Raw genomic sequence first — 19,627 nt, forward strand, 5'->3', positions numbered from 1 at the left:
GGGAAATTAATTATACGTTTATCTAGATTCAAGCATTACTCAGGCGAATATCTTTGGCGCCACTGTAGACACACTTATGGGGAGTACAACCTGTTAATATATGATGTAGCATTTGTAGCTGGAAGACAGTAGATTGAGACAAGTGCATTATTGATCGAATAATTTATTAAATTTTACATAATGTTGTCATTTATCGATAATTTGAGTAATTACGATAGCTGCGGTCAGTACAATAGATCGATTATATATGGGCACATCAATTAATATATCCAACGTATATACATGCATTGTGATATTTATGATAAATTGTAGTCAACAATATGAGTCCCTAGAAAAATAATTTTATAATTTTAGATGACTCTTTACTGTGAAATTGCCTCTTATTATAATATTAAATACAGGTTTTTAGCTATCGATCGATATCGAGCTATCGACTCTGGGTATGGAGTAAAATAGGTTTTTGGTTAGAATCACCATTATTCTGGACTTAACGGAGCATTTAGTCGCTTAACTAACTGATTGATCTCAGTGAATATAAAAGCTAGTATTATGAAAATTGGTATGTAGCTTCTTTTTGACATATATAGTATAGCTCATGTAAATATCAAAGCATCACTTACATTTTTCTTAAACGAATAGAAATTTAAAATGTTGGGCTTATTTTTAATCCAATATAGTGCCTGCAATCAGTCAATTTACAACGTCTTTAATACGCTCACAAGAGACTCTTTTTGCTTAATTGCTGCAGAAATGGGTAATCCAATACCAGAGTGCGTCACCAATCAACTAAGCAGGCAACCATCCGGACAAGAGTGAGAGCAAGTAGCTGTCATCGATGTTGTTGCTGTTGTCGTTGTTGTTATTGTTGTTGCTGTCGTTGTCGCTGTCAGTGCCGCCAGGCGTCAAGCATCAGTCGCGCTGACAATAGCCCATTATCGAGGATTACAAGGCCGAGGCGAGTAAAGAGATTGAGGAACACGGGAAACGGGGACGGAAGGAGCATAAATCGCCATTGTGCGATGAACAATGAAGATGGACGCATGTCCATGTCGATGAATTTAGTATCGATTGACAGTTGGCTGGCCACTCCCCCCCTCCTTCCCTTTCCACCACCTTCCCTTTTCCTCTGGCAATTGTCAATCAGTGTTCAATCAAACGCTTGCAGTTTTTCGGCAACTTCCGTGAGGGAGCCACCCACATGTCATGTCACAAAGTGGTTTGTGGCATTATCCAGACAAAACGGAAGTCTCTGCATGCGGGTCCTCTTTGAGCCCTTTAGCGTCCTCAGCGTCCTTTGCGTCCTTTGGGTCCGTTGTTGTGACCCTAATCGCTTTAAACTGTGCCACACTTAGGGGTTGCTCCCGTTTTTATTGCGTGGGCGTTAACCAGTTTTATGGACACCCGGAACTATTGCAATTTTCATTATTGAGCTCATTAATGGCCAGCGCGTGTCCAGCACGTAATGCCGACTCGTTTATTGGATTCCATTGCCAAGGCCTAAGACTACCGTAATGATGAGCCAAGGAAATGAACCGGAAAACTGAGAATATACGTATATTTGTTATATACACAATTTACAAAGAATTTCTTGCTTTACATTTGAATTCAAATTTCATTTCACTGCTTTCCGTTACATTTTACATTTTATCTAACAGCAAACAAAGCAACAGCAGCCGCAACAACAGCAACGACAGCTGCTTTAACAGATCATACAACAGGCTCGATTTGCAGCGCGGTTATTAACAGAGCACTGAGCACGCGCTGTCTCTGTTAACAGCATTTCTCGCATGCTATAAAAGCATAATGTAAACGAAACAAATGTAAACGCAAACTTTCGTGCATATTAACTAGATTTATTATTGAAGTTAAAGGATAGGAAGGGGATTAATTGCAATTACAGCTTGAAAGCTACACACTTAACTAAAATTATTCATTATTTAAAATAAATAAATATATTGTATAACATTTACATGATAATATTAAATAAAAGTAATTTTATAAATTTTATTATTCGTCTAATAAACAAAAATAAAAATTAATCAAATTTTAGCTAGCAAAAATTATTCTTTTTTACTCTTTAAATAACATTCTTTTTGTTATGTAATCTACCCAAAATCAATTTTATTATTATTTAACAAATTGTGCTGTATACGATTTTGCTTCAGAATATGCGACTATATTTTAGTATGCTGTCATGAAACTGTTTGTTCGACATGCAACATGTCTGCTGTGCAGCTCTGCTGCTGCTGCTGCTGCTGTCAATGTTGCCCGTATCCGTATCCAACAACAACGGCAACAGAAAAAGCCAAAGCAACAACAACAACAACGACAGCAGCAGCAACAGCAGCTAAGAGCAACAGCAACAGCAACAAAAAAATGTCGCACGTTTCGTTTCGGTTAGTCTCGATAATTCAATCGCCCTGCAAAGACGTTCAACTCTGCGGATTCAATTTCAACTGCAAAACTGTTATAATTTCATTTGACGTCTCGTTCTCACAGTTCCCGTTACGTTTACGCGACACTTTGCAAAATTTAATGGCAACGCTAACAAATAAGTAATAAATACAAAATATCTTGAAGAAAAAAAGGAGATTAAAATAATAACAAATCGCTCGCAGCTAGTGCAATAAGTACGTGTCAAGTGCTCAAATTATTGTTGCCATTATTGTTGTTGTCGTTGCTTTGCAAAACGGAAACGGAAGTGCCGACGCTAATCGCCAAATGTCAGTGCTACAAATGCTCTATGTGCCGGTGTGTGTGTGCTGTACCGCCAGCAACAACAATCATAATTATTAATAATAATAATAATAATATTTAACAACGAAATTGGTGCATATATATACGCTCAGTCACGCCCACAACGCCTACAAGTTCAATGTCAGCATTATCCAATCCCGATATCATCTTGCTAGACGTAGAAGGACAAACAATTGCAACAATTGCGACTAGAACCAAGCTGCAAGTTTAGTTTGCTGCTCGACTGGCAGTAAATGGGTTAAAATTATGTACATTAATCGCCGAATGAATGTCGAATCAGTTAAAAAGACTGCTCTTTTTTATTGTAAGTATAACGACAATAGCAACCAGCGATAGGCAATATCGAAAATTGCAAAAGCTCTGTAGATAAAAGGACAAATAAAATGTGTAGTTTTAAGATAAATATCCAAGCTTAAAGGATTTTTTAAAAATAAATGCAAATGAGATTAAAAAAATACAGTAGAATAAATAAAATAAAGACGAAGTTCAAATGGTCTTAATATTTGTTTACTAAAGAACATAATTTTTAGAATTTCATTTTTGATTTACATTACGTTAGTAAGAGACTTATATTAAATGATTACATTTCTACAGTTTCTGTACGGATATTATATAATAGTTCCATTTCTTAGAACTCTCAGTTCAAAAACCTTAGGCAATATGTATAGTACATTGCACTACAACTTTTTTTTTCGAAAATGTCAGGAATTTGCGTAAAAATTCGCATTAGACACAGTTGAAAGACCGAAGTAAAACAGCTAAAAGTAATAATAATATTGTGATTGAATTGTTAATATCCTAGAACTAGTTTAAAGTTTAATGCAGAAGCGGTTAGCTTAATTAGCTTATAGATACTCTGTAATAAAAAATATTATTATGAAAGTTCCGCAAATTTAACGCTGCAATTATTAAACAAATTTAAGTAAACAAAAATCTAGCTAATTTAAATTGTATAAAGCCAATATCTACATATATTTATAAACAAATTAAAATTAAGATTAATAAAAACAATTTTAGCAGTTACTGTTCGTTAAAGGCTATACATTTAATAGTGAAGATTTCAAGTAGTTTGTACTATAAGCTACAACAACATTGACAAACACTTGCTAACAACAACAACAACACTAACACACTTACACCTACACCCACCCACATACACACATACACACAAACCCATTCAAGTTGGTCGCATACCTTATCTTCATTCATAATTTCATCAACCCAAAAAGAAAAAAAAAGCGAAGAAGAAAAATTATAACCCAGTCAAAAGTGTTGTGCGGGGCCTTGCAACGTAGTTGTTGTTGTTGCTGTTGTTGTAGTGTTGTATATGTCTTGAGTTCATTTTATTTATTAGAACTCTGTCGATAATTACAAAATAATGCGTTTTACCAAACGAATCGACCGCCTCTCTGTCTCTCTCCCTCTCACATTTGTATCTTGAACTAAGTTGAAGTAGCGTTAACTACGCTTGGGAAAACTGTTAGTACGAAACGAGGTTATGCGGAGCATAAATTTCCAGCGAGGAGGGCTGATAGGAAGAGTAGGGTATAGGAAGGGTACGGCGATAGGCATTACAAAGTGTGTGTGATAAGATTTCGATGGGTTTTCAGTTTCGTTTTCAGTTTCATTTAACAGTTAACAGTTTTCCTATCACTATTTTGTAGGCCGAGTACTCGTGGTTCAGGAAGTTTGGCTAATTTGTGGCTGCTACTAGTGCCTGAGGCTGTGCCAGCTGGTTAGTTTCCAATCTCAAGAGGCCTTGGCTGGGACTGAAGTGCTCTTCGAGTGGGGGCTTCACTTGGGTGGTCTGCCAGGTTGAAGGGTTTTCCTTTTTTTTTTGTGTGGCGCCAAACAATTAACGGCAACTCTAAAGGGTGCAAAGGGTTTGATAAATGTGAATTTAATGTTATCGAAGACAAGACTAATGGGACAAGCTATGAGAAATAAATAAACAGTGAGGACAATAGACAGAATCTAGAGACTTCGAAAAATTTTTGAAGTAAGACTTAAATGAGGTTGATACTTTAAAGAAAGTAAAGGACAATGTTATAATAAATAATATACTTTAATTATAATATTAGAACTTGACTAGTCATAACAATTAAATAATATATAATTTATTATATATTATATTTTTAATATATATTTTTGTAATAAAGAGTTGTAAGGGTGAAATTACAATTTTTAAAGTGAATTAAGGAACTCCATATTAAAAACAAAAGAAAATCCTGAAAAATAAAAATACATTTTTAAAAAGTATAATATAATATATAGTATAAAAATAAATCTGAAATAACGCAAAAATAATTAAATTGTATATTGTGTATGGTATCCGTAATAAAACCCGATTGTCAAACCGACAAACTAACAATTTATTTGCGTAATTTGTAACGGGATTTAGCAAGGGGCCATAAACCACAGATAGATTCATGGTGACAGGTGGCAGCTTAACGGGTATAGCTCGATCAAGTTGCATTCTGATTTACAACCTGACCTGGCACAATAATAAAATATACCTAATGAAAGCCAACGGAACGTAATGAACGAGGCGAAACAATAAATACATTAAATCAAAGGCGCGATTATGAATTGATTGTAATAAAATATCAAAGAGACAACTAATCAAACATGATAAATTACAGTCCAAAGGGGACTACCGAACTACACAGGAGACAAGGGGAAAAGGGAAAGGGAGCGGACGAGGGGGTAATAAAAAAGGCGCGTTGTGTGTGACATGGTGTAAACACTGGTATGCAATTTAGGTTTTGTGTGTTGTATCTGTTAGATACAATAATGATTGCCCTGTTTATAGATACGCACGATAGCGATAAGTGCGCCAACGATAAAAATACACACATGCATGATCTCTCTCTCTATCTCTCTCTCTCTTTCACTCTTACTATATTAGTCTCTTTTTGTTTCAGGTGGTGATTTCAGGTGCATTATGTACAGTAGAAGATTACGTAATAATGTCACAGTGTGCACACAACAAAGCCATACACCTAGCTGCGGAAGGAACAGTCTCAGTGACAGACATTTCACAGATACGTAAGTATCCCATCTAAAATTTACACTCCACAACTTCCTCGAATCTTTCCCCAGAAACATCCAAGACTCAAGTAACCTCTCTCTCTCTCTTCCTCTTTTCTGTCGCACTCTCTGTCTTTGTTTATTAACACGTCTGCAGGAAATGCCTTCACATCTAATTGAACATTCCTTTTCTTTTACAAACAAAACTCCAAAAATACATGTTTATTAACATGACAATGAAGTAAGCCCCAATCCCATTTCAGACTCAACCTATTCCCATCCCATTCACTTAACTTGGCCAAAAACTCACGTTACATTCATAACAAGTGCAACTGTTCAATATTTGTCACTGTTATTAACAATGTTGCAAACGTGTTGGACTCTCATTTACATCTATCTCACATTCCCTTACTTACCTACATATAAGTATATCTATATCGAAGTCACAGACAGATCTCAGGCATTCCATGAACAGTCCCAACCAAAGCTGTCATTTATTCATATGAGTTATGAATGGATATAAGCCAAGTAGCTGACTGTCTCAATAGTTCGTACAGTAGCTGTCGTCTGAGTTATGAATTGGGGATTACGTTGGTTCTGAAAGCTTTAAATACCAAGTCGACAATCTTTTAAAATACTCCGTTACAAAAAGTACATTGAATTTGTTTCAGTTGCTTTACCAACTAAATAATTTTTGAATTAATTCCAAACATAATGGTGTATAATAACATATAAGCAACTATTAAAATAAAATTCTCTATTATTTCTCAATTACTTTACCCACTTTAACGTGGTTATAATCTATTTTTAGCTTAATTTATTTTAAATTGTGTATAAGCTTGACTTAAACAGTGTATTTAGATTGAAAAATTATTGAGTCAGTTTGAAATTATTAACCCACCTCACATAAAAACCACCTAACTATTTACAGAGATAAAATTTATATCAGTTTTTAACTATTAGAAGCTATTCTTTGAATTGTTTATAAAATTATTCTATAGAAAATCTTAGCATTGTAGTTGAAACACTTATTCACTTTTCATTCAAATCAGTTCACTCATTTTTTTTTTCATTTTAGGCGTCTTATTCTAAACTAAATTTCTGTTCTTTTGAAAATATGAAATCAAAACTAAGGTAAACCACTAAAAAATCCCGATTTTTTAGTTACTGTATTCAAGAAATTAATGTAATCAGTTTTTGTTTTTGTTATGCAACTGACCAAATTATAAACTCTTTTAACTTTATTCCAAACCATTTTTACACTACATTTTCAACCGGTTCGATGAGTTTCGCAAATGAACTCTACTTGCATTATAACTACTCTTGAAACATCAACCTAATGAACTCTAATGGTTCATATTCAGAATATGTATAAAATTTTCAGTCTAAATGCGAGAGTAGTTTCAAGTTTTTAGTCCAAGAGCCAAACATCTCTGAATTTGCGGCATAAAGTGCCAACTTTATGGTCGAGATTGTGAAGTAAAAATAATAAAATTTTGCAACGATTTGAGTTAACTTTCACTGGACTCTGTTGGCAGGCCACAAAATGCAACACAACCAGACTATTTCTGAGCCCGCACAACCCGCAGCAACAACAACAACAACAAAGAGACAGCAACAACAACAACTAGCAATGACCATGGCTAATTAGAGTCGCTGCTGTTGCTGCAGCTGTCTCCTGGTCCCTGGTTCGTACTACGTACCCTTACCTAACTCAACTCTAAGGGTCGCAGCACGAGCTATGTTGAACAGCACGACCCTAAAGATCCTAAAAATATTGCATTGTTGTTTGCTTAACATTTTCAAGCAGCACGAAAAATGCCAAACAACAGGTGCAAAATGCCGTTCCAGGTGGAAATGTAGAGAAAAGCCGTGGGCCACTTATAACTAATGTGCGAAAAGTTCTTTTGTCAATTTACACGTTCACAGTGCGACGCTGAGGGTGCGTTCCCGAAATCTTTTTCACAATTTCACCATTTCATTCATTTGCATTTGAGAGAATCTCGTGGAAGCTTCAGGTAGACATCGGGATTATCCTCTATGTTGGTTTCATGAATAAAATATGATGCCCAGCACTAAGCTGCCGGGTAAAACCCGAATTTACACTTGTTTATAGCTACTTTTTTCGGGTTTTCCCGCTGCTCAAGGCCCAAGGCTGAGCTCAGTTTAAAAAGATTTCAAATAAAGTAAAAGACATGAATAACACAAACTATAAGTTCTAAAGAAAACAAAGAACTTGTTAGTTTTAAAAGCAACCCGCCTGCATGCTGAACCGCTCCTGTGTTGCAAGCGCAACCAAGCGACTTGTGGCTAATGAATCTTGACATTTCAATCAATTGGTCGCCCCGCCCGCTTAATACCAGAGAAAAAAGTGGAAAAACAAATCAGAGGACCGCAACAAACGAGCACTTTTCACATTTTCCCCGAGCACAAATCCCCCGGAAAAACAGCAGCCCAATAAATCACATGATTTAATTTGAGGGAAACGTGAAAAATGCCAGCGACAGCCCTGCTCAAAGGCGAAAATTGTTGAGGTAAAAGTTCTTGTTGTGGCATGCCACATGCCACATTGCCACATTGCCGAAAGGGTAGTACAGCATCCAGAACTAGGGCCAGTTTTAGGGCTACAAGCTAGCAGCCCTAGGGCTATAAAACATTTTATAGCTCATCATGTGCGTTCATAAATTTAAGAACGCAATGATTTCTATCAACCCCACCCCTTCTACTTTCCCCTCCTTCCCAGCGATTGTCTGTGGCAACATCGAGTGGTGTCCAGGGCGTTGCCCAATCAACACCTCACCCTCAACAGACAAATCTATAAAGGAAGAGACGAATAGAAGAAGGGAGAGCTAGAGATACAAGTAACAAGTTCGAAGCTGTTAATTTCTTGTTCAAATATACAGGGCTTATCGAATAGTACCAGGTCCCAAGCGATCATTGTTTTATGTGATTCCTCTCTGCCTGTGGGATTTTCTTAGAGCGTAGTTGGCCAACCCATCTTCAGGTCTTCATAGGGCTCATTGTTTGTCTTGTAGTTCATTAAAAATGTTTAGCATTGTTGCGCATCGTTGAAGACGTCAGCGCCAGCGATCAATCAAAAGTTGAAGAAAATTACAATATCTAATTATTGTCCAGCCCCAAAACTTATATTTTAATGTGATACGATATGATAACTTACTAATGGGCTTGAAAACACCATATGTAAGTTTTCATTACCAATATGATTGTTATCTTCCACTTCAAAATCGTATTATCTCCCGTTTTTCTTAAGAAAAAACTGCATCCCAGATTCTTTCATTTTAAAAGCTTGGGAAGATCTGAAAATATTTCAAATTTATTAATATATTGTTCGTTTTTAAGATTATCTCAGCAATATTAGTTTTAGAATTTTGAAGCGTAAATAATGCTCTACATTTATTTAAATCACAAAACTCCGTATTAATTTCGTAATTTGATTTATTACAAACCGCACTTCTGGAGCCCAAGTTTTATTGTTTAGCTTTATAAAGTAGCTAGTTTATTTATGTAACTTGAGTAAATTGTATCTTAATTTCTTGTAATTCAAATCGAAGTTTTATTGTTTTCCCAGTTGTTGACCTTTGTTTACTATTTATATTTTATATTATTTACGTATTATAAATTCAAACTTTTTTATAGTTTCGATTTGTCAGATATACGCGAAGGTCCAGTAAAAGAAATAGCCTCAATGCCAACTGTTGAAGACTATAAACAAATAAATATCAGCTATCAGAATTATGCATCTTTTTCAAACTAACGACCTTAAAGGAAGCAACCAATATTTTACTCAATGGTTGGGAGGGTCAGTCGTGAGGTTCCATAGGTGATAATATAATGTGGGAAATATTTAGCACCATCATTACAAACATCATTAAAATTTAAATAGATGTGTTTAACATGAAATGCCGAAAAAAATATCGAAAAGAGAAGAAAAATACTTGTAGGAATTTCGACTGTTCGTAAGGAAATCATGCCGTGAAAATTCCAAGAAATAGCACATGCCCCGGGGTCGGGTATGAGGTGTTGGTAGGGGTATTCATTGAACCTGCTCTTGAGCAACGCTCCGCAGATTCATCAATTAACGCCCTGGCAGTGGCAAAGAGTCGACTCTTGGAGTGTCTTGCAACGGGGTGATGTGGCAGGCAGAGGGAGATGGGAGATGCAGAGAAAGAGAAAGAGTGGCGGTCACTTCATTAAACGCCGTCCAAGATGTGGACAAATAAATGCATTTCCGTTGCGCACAAACAAATTTCCAAGAGACGCCGACGACAACAACAAATGTCAGCAGAAAACAAAATTCTCAACCGATTTTCGTCTTCCTCTCCTCTGCCTCTCTTTCGCTCTCTTACCTACCGCACGTTCGTCTAGGCCAAAAAAAATACAGAAAAGGAGAACGGTGGTAAAAAATAAAAAAACATGGTCAACAACAAAGCTGAACAAGTGTACCGCTTGCCGATCGTCAGTCGTCTAACTCAGAGGCAGGTTCGACAGTTTTTGGTCAATTGCTTCACTCGATCTTTCTTTTTCTGGGGTCTCTTTTCGACACGATCCCCGCCAAGACGAGATCACCGCCATCGTCATCGTCATCGCCATTGATTTCCACTTAACGCTTCAAAACTCAAGTGGCCATTTCAAGTTTACAGTTTAAGTAAGAAGGTAAAAGCAAATGCGCTTTCTTGCTCGTCTTCTGCCTCTTCTGTTTCTCCTTCTTCAACTTCTTGTGCATCTTCTTTCGTTTTCAACTCTGTTTCAATATTATTGTTTCCCACAGTTGTGCTATGAAAATATTTAAGCGCCAATTTGATGTAGTTTTCCCATTCTCATTCCCACTACCGTTCCCCGTTTAAGTATCTCTCTCCCTCTTTCACACTCTCTCGCTTTCTCGCTCTGTCTCTTAAATTTGAATAACAATGGGCTGGTTTTTGGACTTCGGCGTTGCTTCAAAGCGCTTGTCCCCTGCTTTCATTCAATGGGTCCGATCTTTACTCGCATTTCTATTGGTAATGAGCGATTGAGTTTGTGATCTCCCATTCGATGTTACAATGGGAGAAGGAGGAGCAGGAGCTGCGCTGTCAGCAATTACGCACTTCACTCCAAAAGCACCTGACAAAGGAGTTGAAGTCTTTAGCTAGTCAATGCATTGAAATCAAAAGTTCTTAGAAATCATTTCTCTTGTTTTTCCCATTTTTCCCATATTTTGTCAGTCGTGAGAACGAATTTTGGAAGGTTGAGTCAAACAGAATGACATAGTTTAGGTGCTTTAACCGCATGGAAGTTCTACGAGTGTTAAAAAATCAATTCTTTAATCATTTACTACATTTTCCCTATTTTTTTTGTGCGAAATTGTTAGTTATTTCTAATATAAGAGTAAACTATATACTACTACTTTGTATACTATATGAGAGAATTTCTGCAATTTTTAACACTCAACTGTGTTCTTTTTAAAGAGAACTCTAGAAAATAGATTTATGAAAAAAAAGGCCTTGGCTAAAAGTAAAATTTTACCAAGTAAGCAAAAAAAAATAAATATAGGTAAAATTCAAAACAAGATTATTCTACTCACCTAGAATTTTAGTCAAATGATCCATTACAACTCTCATACTGTCACAGCTCGCTGAAACTCACATCTAATCAGTGTATATATTATTCAAAGGACTTTAAAGTGTCGAATGGGTTGCTAGGCATGAGGTCTTACACTGATAATAATGATGATAAATGCCGTGCTGGGAATTACGTTCAATTTAAAGGGTATTTAGGGATCAACAACAAGAGACAGACGCCAAATATCAAGATCAAGTCGAGACTGCTATCGATCGTTGAGAGAGAAATACCAAGAGAGAGAGAGAGAGAGAGAAAGACTAGGTAGGCAGGGAGGGGAAACGCTTAGAAATAAAAAAAAGGTACATTCCCTTTTGTTGTTGTTGGGAGTGACGAAAGATCATGTCCATTAGGTCGTCTGCAGCCAGTTAATGGCTCAAAAAAAAAGGTCCACAACGGTGGCTGCGATCGATTCCAACGATCGTCTGCTCTGTTCCACATGAGATTGATATGTTTTCCGGGGCCACAGCCGACGATCATATCGCACTGATTATAGTTTTGTGGTTTTAATATTCATGTCGATTATAACGCAAAGTCGACTTAACCTCAGCCACCGATATTTGTTTGATGAATTTATTGCGCCGTTGATCAGCATCGTTGTTCGATCGGCGGCGTTTTGTTTTATCTACCAACCATGAAAGCGGCATTTCTTTTATGGCAAACCCCCAGAGATCTCTACGGTCTGGTTCTGGTCTGGTCTGGTCTGGTTTGCTTAACTGCTTTCCCACTCGTAAAATGCACAATTTAATGGCATGGAGTGTGCTACAACGACTAGGCCTGATTATCTAACAGATTATCATTCATATGCCTCAGCAGTTGGTTGATTTTATTGATGGATCATAAAGCAGCTGCCACTAGTTTCTTGGAATAGTTTTAAGGGCTTTAGAGTTATTAGATATTTTTTCAACAGTTACAATTGATTTATATTAGATTAGTTAGAAGAAAAAGGATTTAAATTTTAATATGGACTATGCATTCTTAACAAATATTTGAAAAATATAGAAAATATTATGGAAATTTTTAATTAATGTTATTTCATGATAGTTTAAGGTTCACCTCGAATTCTTATTTATACCTTATTCTACCCTTTCCAATTTTCATCAGCAAAAATGTGCTAAGTTAAACTATTCGTATAATGCTTGATTAATAGTCTTGAGATGAAGAACAAATAATTTCCAAGAATTGGCCAAGAATAACTAAAAAGATTTGTAGTATACTTGTACAAAGGAAATGTTGCAACTGATGGCGCCTCGAAAAAGTTTAGGTATTTATTTATAGGCTTATAAAAAACTGGCCAACTTTGTTGTCGACCCTTGCGACAGCTGTCAACTGAGTTGGCAGCGCCGTTTATGGGCCAGAACGGAAATGCATTAATTTGTCAGTTGGCTTGTGCCAAGGGAATAAATCAATTCATTTACAAGGTGGCAGGTCGCTGTCCATTCCCCTCGACCCGCGACTTTCAAAATATGAAGATACATACGTTAATTTTGGGTATTTTCTGCTGCTGCTGCTGCCCCTGCTTCTTCTTTCTCTTTGGGGCAGGCACTTTCCAATTACATAAAGTCTGTGGCGGCATCGCGTGCAAAGTGCCAAGTTCTGAGTTTGAAGTTCTTGTACTCATAAGTTGAGCAGTTTATTCGTACTACGAGTATATGTATCCGATAAACGTGGGTACTACCGTATAATGAGCTAACCTGGCAACGTTTTGTTGCATGACTCGAACTTGGGCTCCGGTCTCGGTCTTGGCCGTCTTTTGGCCTGCTCCCCTTTTTTTTTTTGGCTCCATGCAAATGAAGCTTTTAATCATACGAAAATAAAAGCTGAAAAACTTGTGTATTTAGCCAGTTGTTAATGTGAAGAGGCGAACGTAGGGCGTCGGATCTTTTATTTAGTCTGTTTCTGTTTCTGTGTTTTTTTTTTTTTGTTTTTGTGTTGGTATTTCAGTACCGACTTTTTCGGTTAACAAAATTGCGTGTCTGTCGGTTGTATAAGCCACATTTTGTTCAACGCTGCACGCGACGCCTTCAAATATTGGTTAGATGTCTGCACCAGCTGCTGCTTTAGCTTGAGTTGCACTTGCAACAGTGTTGAGCAATGCCGTTCACAGTGATCACAGTCACATTTGTAAATAGTGAAAATATGGCATTTTATTATTGATTTCCTTTATAATTCCCAACTAGTTTTGGAGTTGACATGATGAAATATTTAACTATCTACTTAATATAATTGTTTCAGTGTTGAGCAATGCCAATAGAGTAAATAGTAATAAAGATACATATATCCTTAGAATTCTCAGCTAGTTTTAGCTCTAGCAAGCTGAAATAAAAGGTACAAATGTTTTTAAAACAACTTTAACTTATTTCTGGTAGTTTTCTTCACTCTGTGATATTAGTCACAGTCGCATTACTAATACTCATACCAATATTCGTACTCGTATTCACATTCGTGCTTGTACTCGTTATTGTATCTTGACTAAATGACAATGCGTGCCTGCCGACACCTTGCCGGCAACATTTGTAGCATTGGTAATTGCCCATTTGCTGGTCATTGGGGAGCTCGAACAGCTGGGAATTATCGGAGGGCAGGGAGCAATCCATTGAGCAGTCATTTGATGGCATACAATTGGCACATCATTTGTAACAGCTAACATGTAATTGGCAGCCAAACAACAGAATTACGTGACGTAACCAGGCAGACTATGAAAGGGAGACTTGATTAGGGCTTTACGTAAAGTCAGAGACCACCCAGTGGAGTGTGTCCTAAATGGTTTCCATAGAATGCCATTAAGCGATTTCCGCTGCCAGAAACCAATCAATGGCAATCGCGACTGCCATAAAATAATGCTTTCAATAATTTTTAATAGAGTTATTCCCAAATGGAGCTGCTCTGGTTGTCGTTGGCTGGCCCGAAAAAAAGCTACAAAAAAAAACAAAATAAAAGAAACGTAAAATGTTTTCTTATCTCATTATTAAAGGGAAGCAACAGCCGAAAGCCGACTGAAAGATTTGCAGGTAACAGGTAACAGTTCAGGCATTTTAGCCAAACATAAAACAAAATTCTGCTAAATAAGAAATATATATATTAAGGATAGGACATTGACCGACGAGTCTGGTAGGAGTTGCCCAAAAAGTCGAAAACCTGAGTAACGAGAAGTTCAGAGATTAGCGCAAATTATTAAAGCAGATGAAGCGCCAGGTCTAATGAAGGCAGAAGAGTTACAAAAAGAAAGAGAGAGAGAGAGAGAGAGAAGGAGCTAGTGGAATATTGAGAGAAGTGATGCAACTAAACCTTGGGTTAATTAAAAGCAAACAAATTTATAGAGTTTTCAATAATTAATGCAATGATATCGAATGCGCAATAAAATACTTATTATTAATTCCAATACAAATATTAATGTGAATTCAACAATAAATTATATACATATAAAAAATATTGTTATTTGTATTTCAAAAATTTTCTGTTAAAAATTTTAAATTTTAGTGGAGTTATTCAAGTTAGATACTTATCTTTTTATCATATGATATCCAATAAAAATTCTATAATTAATTTATGTCTAATACAAATTCTAATGTGAGTTTTAATTTACATTATTATAATTATTCAGTTAAATACATTATTTTTAATATAAAAAATTATTTATCTTAAAAATTGTAGCAATTTAAAATTTAAGTCCTATTTTGCCTGATCAAAAATTCTATTAAATATTAATGACAACACAATGCAGGTTTTCATAAGTTAAATTCGACTTTCTGGAAATATTTTTGTGGTTTTTGCTGATTAAAAGTTAACCACAGCAATATTCAAAGTTGCCACAACCAGCATATTCATCGTGCAACATCAGCGTTGCTGACGATGTTGTCAGTGCAACAATTCAAGTTTATTTTTCCAACGAATCGATTTGCAATATGTTCCAATGAGTCGAGGCCTGAGGGACATGACATGTGTGTGTGTGTGTGTGTGTGTGTAGTTGGTTGTGCGATGTGTGTGTTCGCATAATTTGCCATCGGACAGCGGCGCTCGCTCCATTTTATGAGCATTTTACACCTGAAGCCTTAATTAAGGTGAAGCTGAAGAGAACTGAGCAAATGCAATACTGAAGAAATGATATACTGAAATGGCAGGCAACATTGACAGTTGCACAGCAATGTCACTCAATGTCAGAGGCGGCTGGCAAAAGTAAACAAAGTATGGGCCCATCGACCCATAGAGCCTAGGAGCTGGTCCTGTCCTGAAAACAAACAACGTTAAAGTCGAAATAATGACGCGCGAAAAACAATAAAACACAAAGAATGAAGAGAAAAAAATTATGTTGGCTAGCAAAAATTACAGACAATAAAAGGCACACACAAAAACAGGCACAATAACACAAAAAACAGAAACAAAAACAAAAACAAAAATAAAAAAAATATCAGCCGGCCGCATTTAGCACCTTTTGGACCAGGTCCAATCCTGTTGGCATTGCTGTAGATTGGCCCACACACACAACTTGGCACACGGGCAGACAAGGACATGACGTTTTTATTATGCCCTCAACAATTCTATCCTCCTCACCCTCTCTCTGTCTCTCTCTCTCTCTCTCTCTGTGAGCCTCTTCTCTAGTTTGTCTGACGGTCAGCCGGCGCCCTGCCGTGTAACATGAGCCAGCCCAACGACATAGATCAGCCTGACTTTAGAGACTTGGCCAAAACCTAAAGAAGGTTCTAACTTTTGTTTTATGGCCCACGAGCGCTGCACGTAAATCAAAAGGTGTTACAACAGGCCAAAAAGGGTCTCTGCAGTCAGCCAACTGGGCCAACTGATCTCTACCTCCCTCCCTCGATCCCTATGCTTCCCCCGTTGCTCCTGCTGAGGCTGCAGCTTCTACTCCTGCACCTATTCCTCTGACTATACCCGGCGGGTGTTAAATTTGTATAGCATCTTTTTCTTATTGTTGGTAATTTTTGCTAATTAATGGCATCATTAAATCGCTCTCTTCTCTCAACCAGACATGTTAATAGTTTCCTCGCCCTTGCCTTGGAATCTTAAATAATTATGTTGTAAGTGCTCGGGTCACGCCCACCTTTTTTATGTTGCCATGGAGAATAGTTTTTACTCGATTTGAAAGTCTTTCAGGTGGTCCTAAATACTCTCAAGTGTTGCTTCTTAAGGACGAGAAGGAGCATAACAAATAAAGATACATTTTTGATTGGATTTACTTTATTTTTGGAGAAAACCATTGAAGAGAAAATTCATTATAATACTTAAATTTTTGAAGAGTATGAATTTGGACTAATTACAAATATATTGTTAGTTTTTTGAATGAAAGAATTTAGCAATTGAATTATAATAATATCAAAAAAAAAAACTTAGTAAAACTTTTTCAATATATTTGTAATAATTTGACGGATCTGTCATAATATGTTGTAATAATTAATCAAATGATATTAAACTGTATTCTATTAGTATTGAAATTAGATTTCCAATACCTTCGTAATAAATTAAGAATGTAATCGCTATAATAAATGCTATTTTCACTTAAGAAATATCGCAATAGTTCTACAATAGTGCGACATATATACGATATCTAATGCTGCCTTAATGGACTCCACGATAGTTTTGCACTTATGTTGAAATTCTATTTCACAATATTTTGAGTGAAATAATCCCACTCCAACACTCTTATTAAATGGCTATTGAAATTTGTGCATTCTGATAATAACTGTTGAGTGGCAACGCTGTAAATAAGTTTTTATCCTGCTCTAGAAATATTTTCCTTACAAAATCAATAGCTTTATGGAACCCTGTGGGAAACGAAAAAAAAATAAGCCTATACTCGTTTGTATGCAGTTATTTCGGCAACATTTATCTATGAATATAAATCTGGATTGCTGGTGTATTACACGGATCATAAAGTGCAGTTTATCTGTGTTACAAACATGAGTTGTTTGTGTTTCTGAGTGCTTTCAATTAGCGTTTTTTCCGCCAGATATCCAGACACCCACAACATGGAGACACATGGTTTCCTGCTGGCTTCAAAAATAATGGACACTTTTCATTAGTCAATCGATGACAATTAACACCTGTCCGCATAAATCAGTGCCAGGTATATCTTAATTTATGCTGACGTAATCAATGCTTCTGCGCATATCTGGGCAATAATTCAATACTTAATGACCACAGTACGGCAAACAATTAAAATTGTCACAATAACTCAGTGCATTATGAAGCAAAAAAAATGTAAACAAAACCAAAAATTGGGAGAAAAAAAAGTAAATAAAAATGTGTTTATTCAAAATAGTTGTCTGTTGCAATATGGCCAAAAAGTCGGAGCAAACAGTTAACTGTTAAGTGTAAATAAATGGCCCACCCCAGGCAAGTCCCCATCTCCCAATACCAAATTTTATGTGCCCGGTTGACACTTTGCAATTGCAAATTCGACTCCAACTTCAACTCGAAGCTGTAGTCTTGAGTCTTGAGTCTTGAGTTGGCGCATTAGCGGGGCCATTTCAAGTTGGCTAACACGCAGTTTAAACGGCTTGTAAGTGACTGCGTTTGCACTTAATTAATAAAATGCATGGCCTGTTGACTTTGTTGCAAGCAAATAGTAGTTACTGCTGCTCAGGTTGCAACTGCTATTGCTGCTGCTGTTGTTGCATGGTGCATGTTGCAACTTGGGCTGGGTCGTCGATTAAAGCGTCCTTGCGCTGATAAAGCTGCAATTAGTGCACTCACATGATATATTTGTATTTGCTTTAAATAAATTGCCAACGACTGATATTTAAAATTCCTACTGCTCCCCCTCACATGCTAAAACCCCTTTCATACTCACACTACCCGGCAGTTAACTTAATTAAATGCCAGTTTCAATTTATTTTTCATTTTGCTCGCCAAGTTGCAAACACAACAATGAAAGCGAAACCGCAGCGGCTAAATACGAGTAAATAAACAAAAAATTACTTAAAATACAAAAAAAACTTCCCCAAGCAATTTGTTGTAGTTGTTGTTGTTGTTGTTGCTGCTGCTGCTGCTGCTGTTGCTGTTGCTGTTGTCGTCTGATGCAACTATCAATGTAATTTTACATTTCGCTGCAGTCAGCAGCAATTAACTGTAAATAACATGCCGCCTGCGTGTGGTCTCCACATTTTTTCTCCCTCTCTCTTTCTCACTCTTTTTTCAATATCAACAAAAGGCGGCAGTTATTAAGTTTTATTATTCCTGCTGCTGTTGTTGTTGCTGTTACTGTTGATGTTGCTGTTGTCATCGATACCGTTCAGTCGGGCCATTGCTGTGATAAATGGCATGAGCTGCTTTTAATTGCACGCATATCTGCTGTGTATATCGATAACAGCGCTGCATGTATGCTTATCAACGGTGTATATCGATAACAACTGCAAACTAAGCTTATATTAAATCATTCTCAGCAATTATTATGCAATTCTTGGGATCTTTTAGGGGAAATAAACGTAAATCACTTGGAATTACTGATGAAATTTGCAATATACATTTTTCGGACTTATTAATCATTAATAATATAATTACTTAAATTAGATGTTGAAATATTTTAATATTACTTTAACATTTTTGTGTTGTTTTAACCTCAAAAACTGCTTTTTACTATTTAAAAAATTTAATTGCTGGTAAGACAACGGCCCAAATTAAATTTTTGCCTAGAAATATATTTTATGTGATTTTTACATTAATTTCTTTACGTCAAAATATTCTTCAGTTAGTTAAATAACCACTTCATTGGACATTTCAGAAATGGTCTTACGTGGACTTAATTTTAGCATAAGATTTTTGGTTTCAAAGTGTCCTCCAAATGCAAATTTTTCCGCATTTAAAAATTTCAATTTAAAAATTTTGTGCACTCGAAAAGTTTATACACAAATTTAAAAAAACCAAATGTGAGGTCAGGCATATTTTTGAAAGATTGCTTAAGTATATTAAAATTCCGAAATATTGGTCATAATGTGGACTAATAAAACATAAAATTCGCATAAAAGTTTATCAAAGGTTGGAAGATTACAATAAAATATTTAAATACTTGGATAAAACTGTCGCCGCATTTGGAATGTGACAACGAATGCGTTTTAGCAGTTTCCATTTTCATTTATATTTTATGATGTGCCTGCGCATTTTCAATCAATTTTTATCTGACTGAAAATAAACCAAAAAACAAAAAGAAACAACAAAAAAAATATAAATTTTTATCTAAATTTTTTTTCAATAATTTTAATTGCGCTTT

At 36.1% G+C, this 19,627-nt stretch overlaps 1 protein-coding gene across 2 annotated transcripts in view; it reads left to right on the forward strand.

Moving 5' to 3' along the window:
* The window catches only part of LOC117784899 (serine-rich adhesin for platelets), a 68,626-nt gene that overhangs the window by 36,152 nt on the left and 12,847 nt on the right, over positions 1 to 19,627 (forward strand). Inside the window, exons 1-2 of one of the 2 annotated variants that reach the window (XM_034622753.1) lie at positions 2,965 to 3,061; positions 5,682 to 5,805. In XM_034622753.1, coding sequence (XP_034478644.1) covers positions 3,026 to 3,061; positions 5,682 to 5,805 — 160 coding nt within the window. In that variant the 5' untranslated portion in view covers positions 2,965 to 3,025. Of the gene's footprint in view, positions 1 to 2,964; positions 3,062 to 5,681; positions 5,806 to 19,627 lie in introns of those variants that run through there. The other variant, XM_034622752.1, reaches the window with a different exon arrangement.

This window comes from Drosophila innubila, assembly GCF_004354385.1.
Source record: "Drosophila innubila isolate TH190305 chromosome 2R unlocalized genomic scaffold, UK_Dinn_1.0 1_C_2R, whole genome shotgun sequence".
Taxonomy (NCBI): domain Eukaryota; kingdom Metazoa; phylum Arthropoda; class Insecta; order Diptera; family Drosophilidae; genus Drosophila; species Drosophila innubila.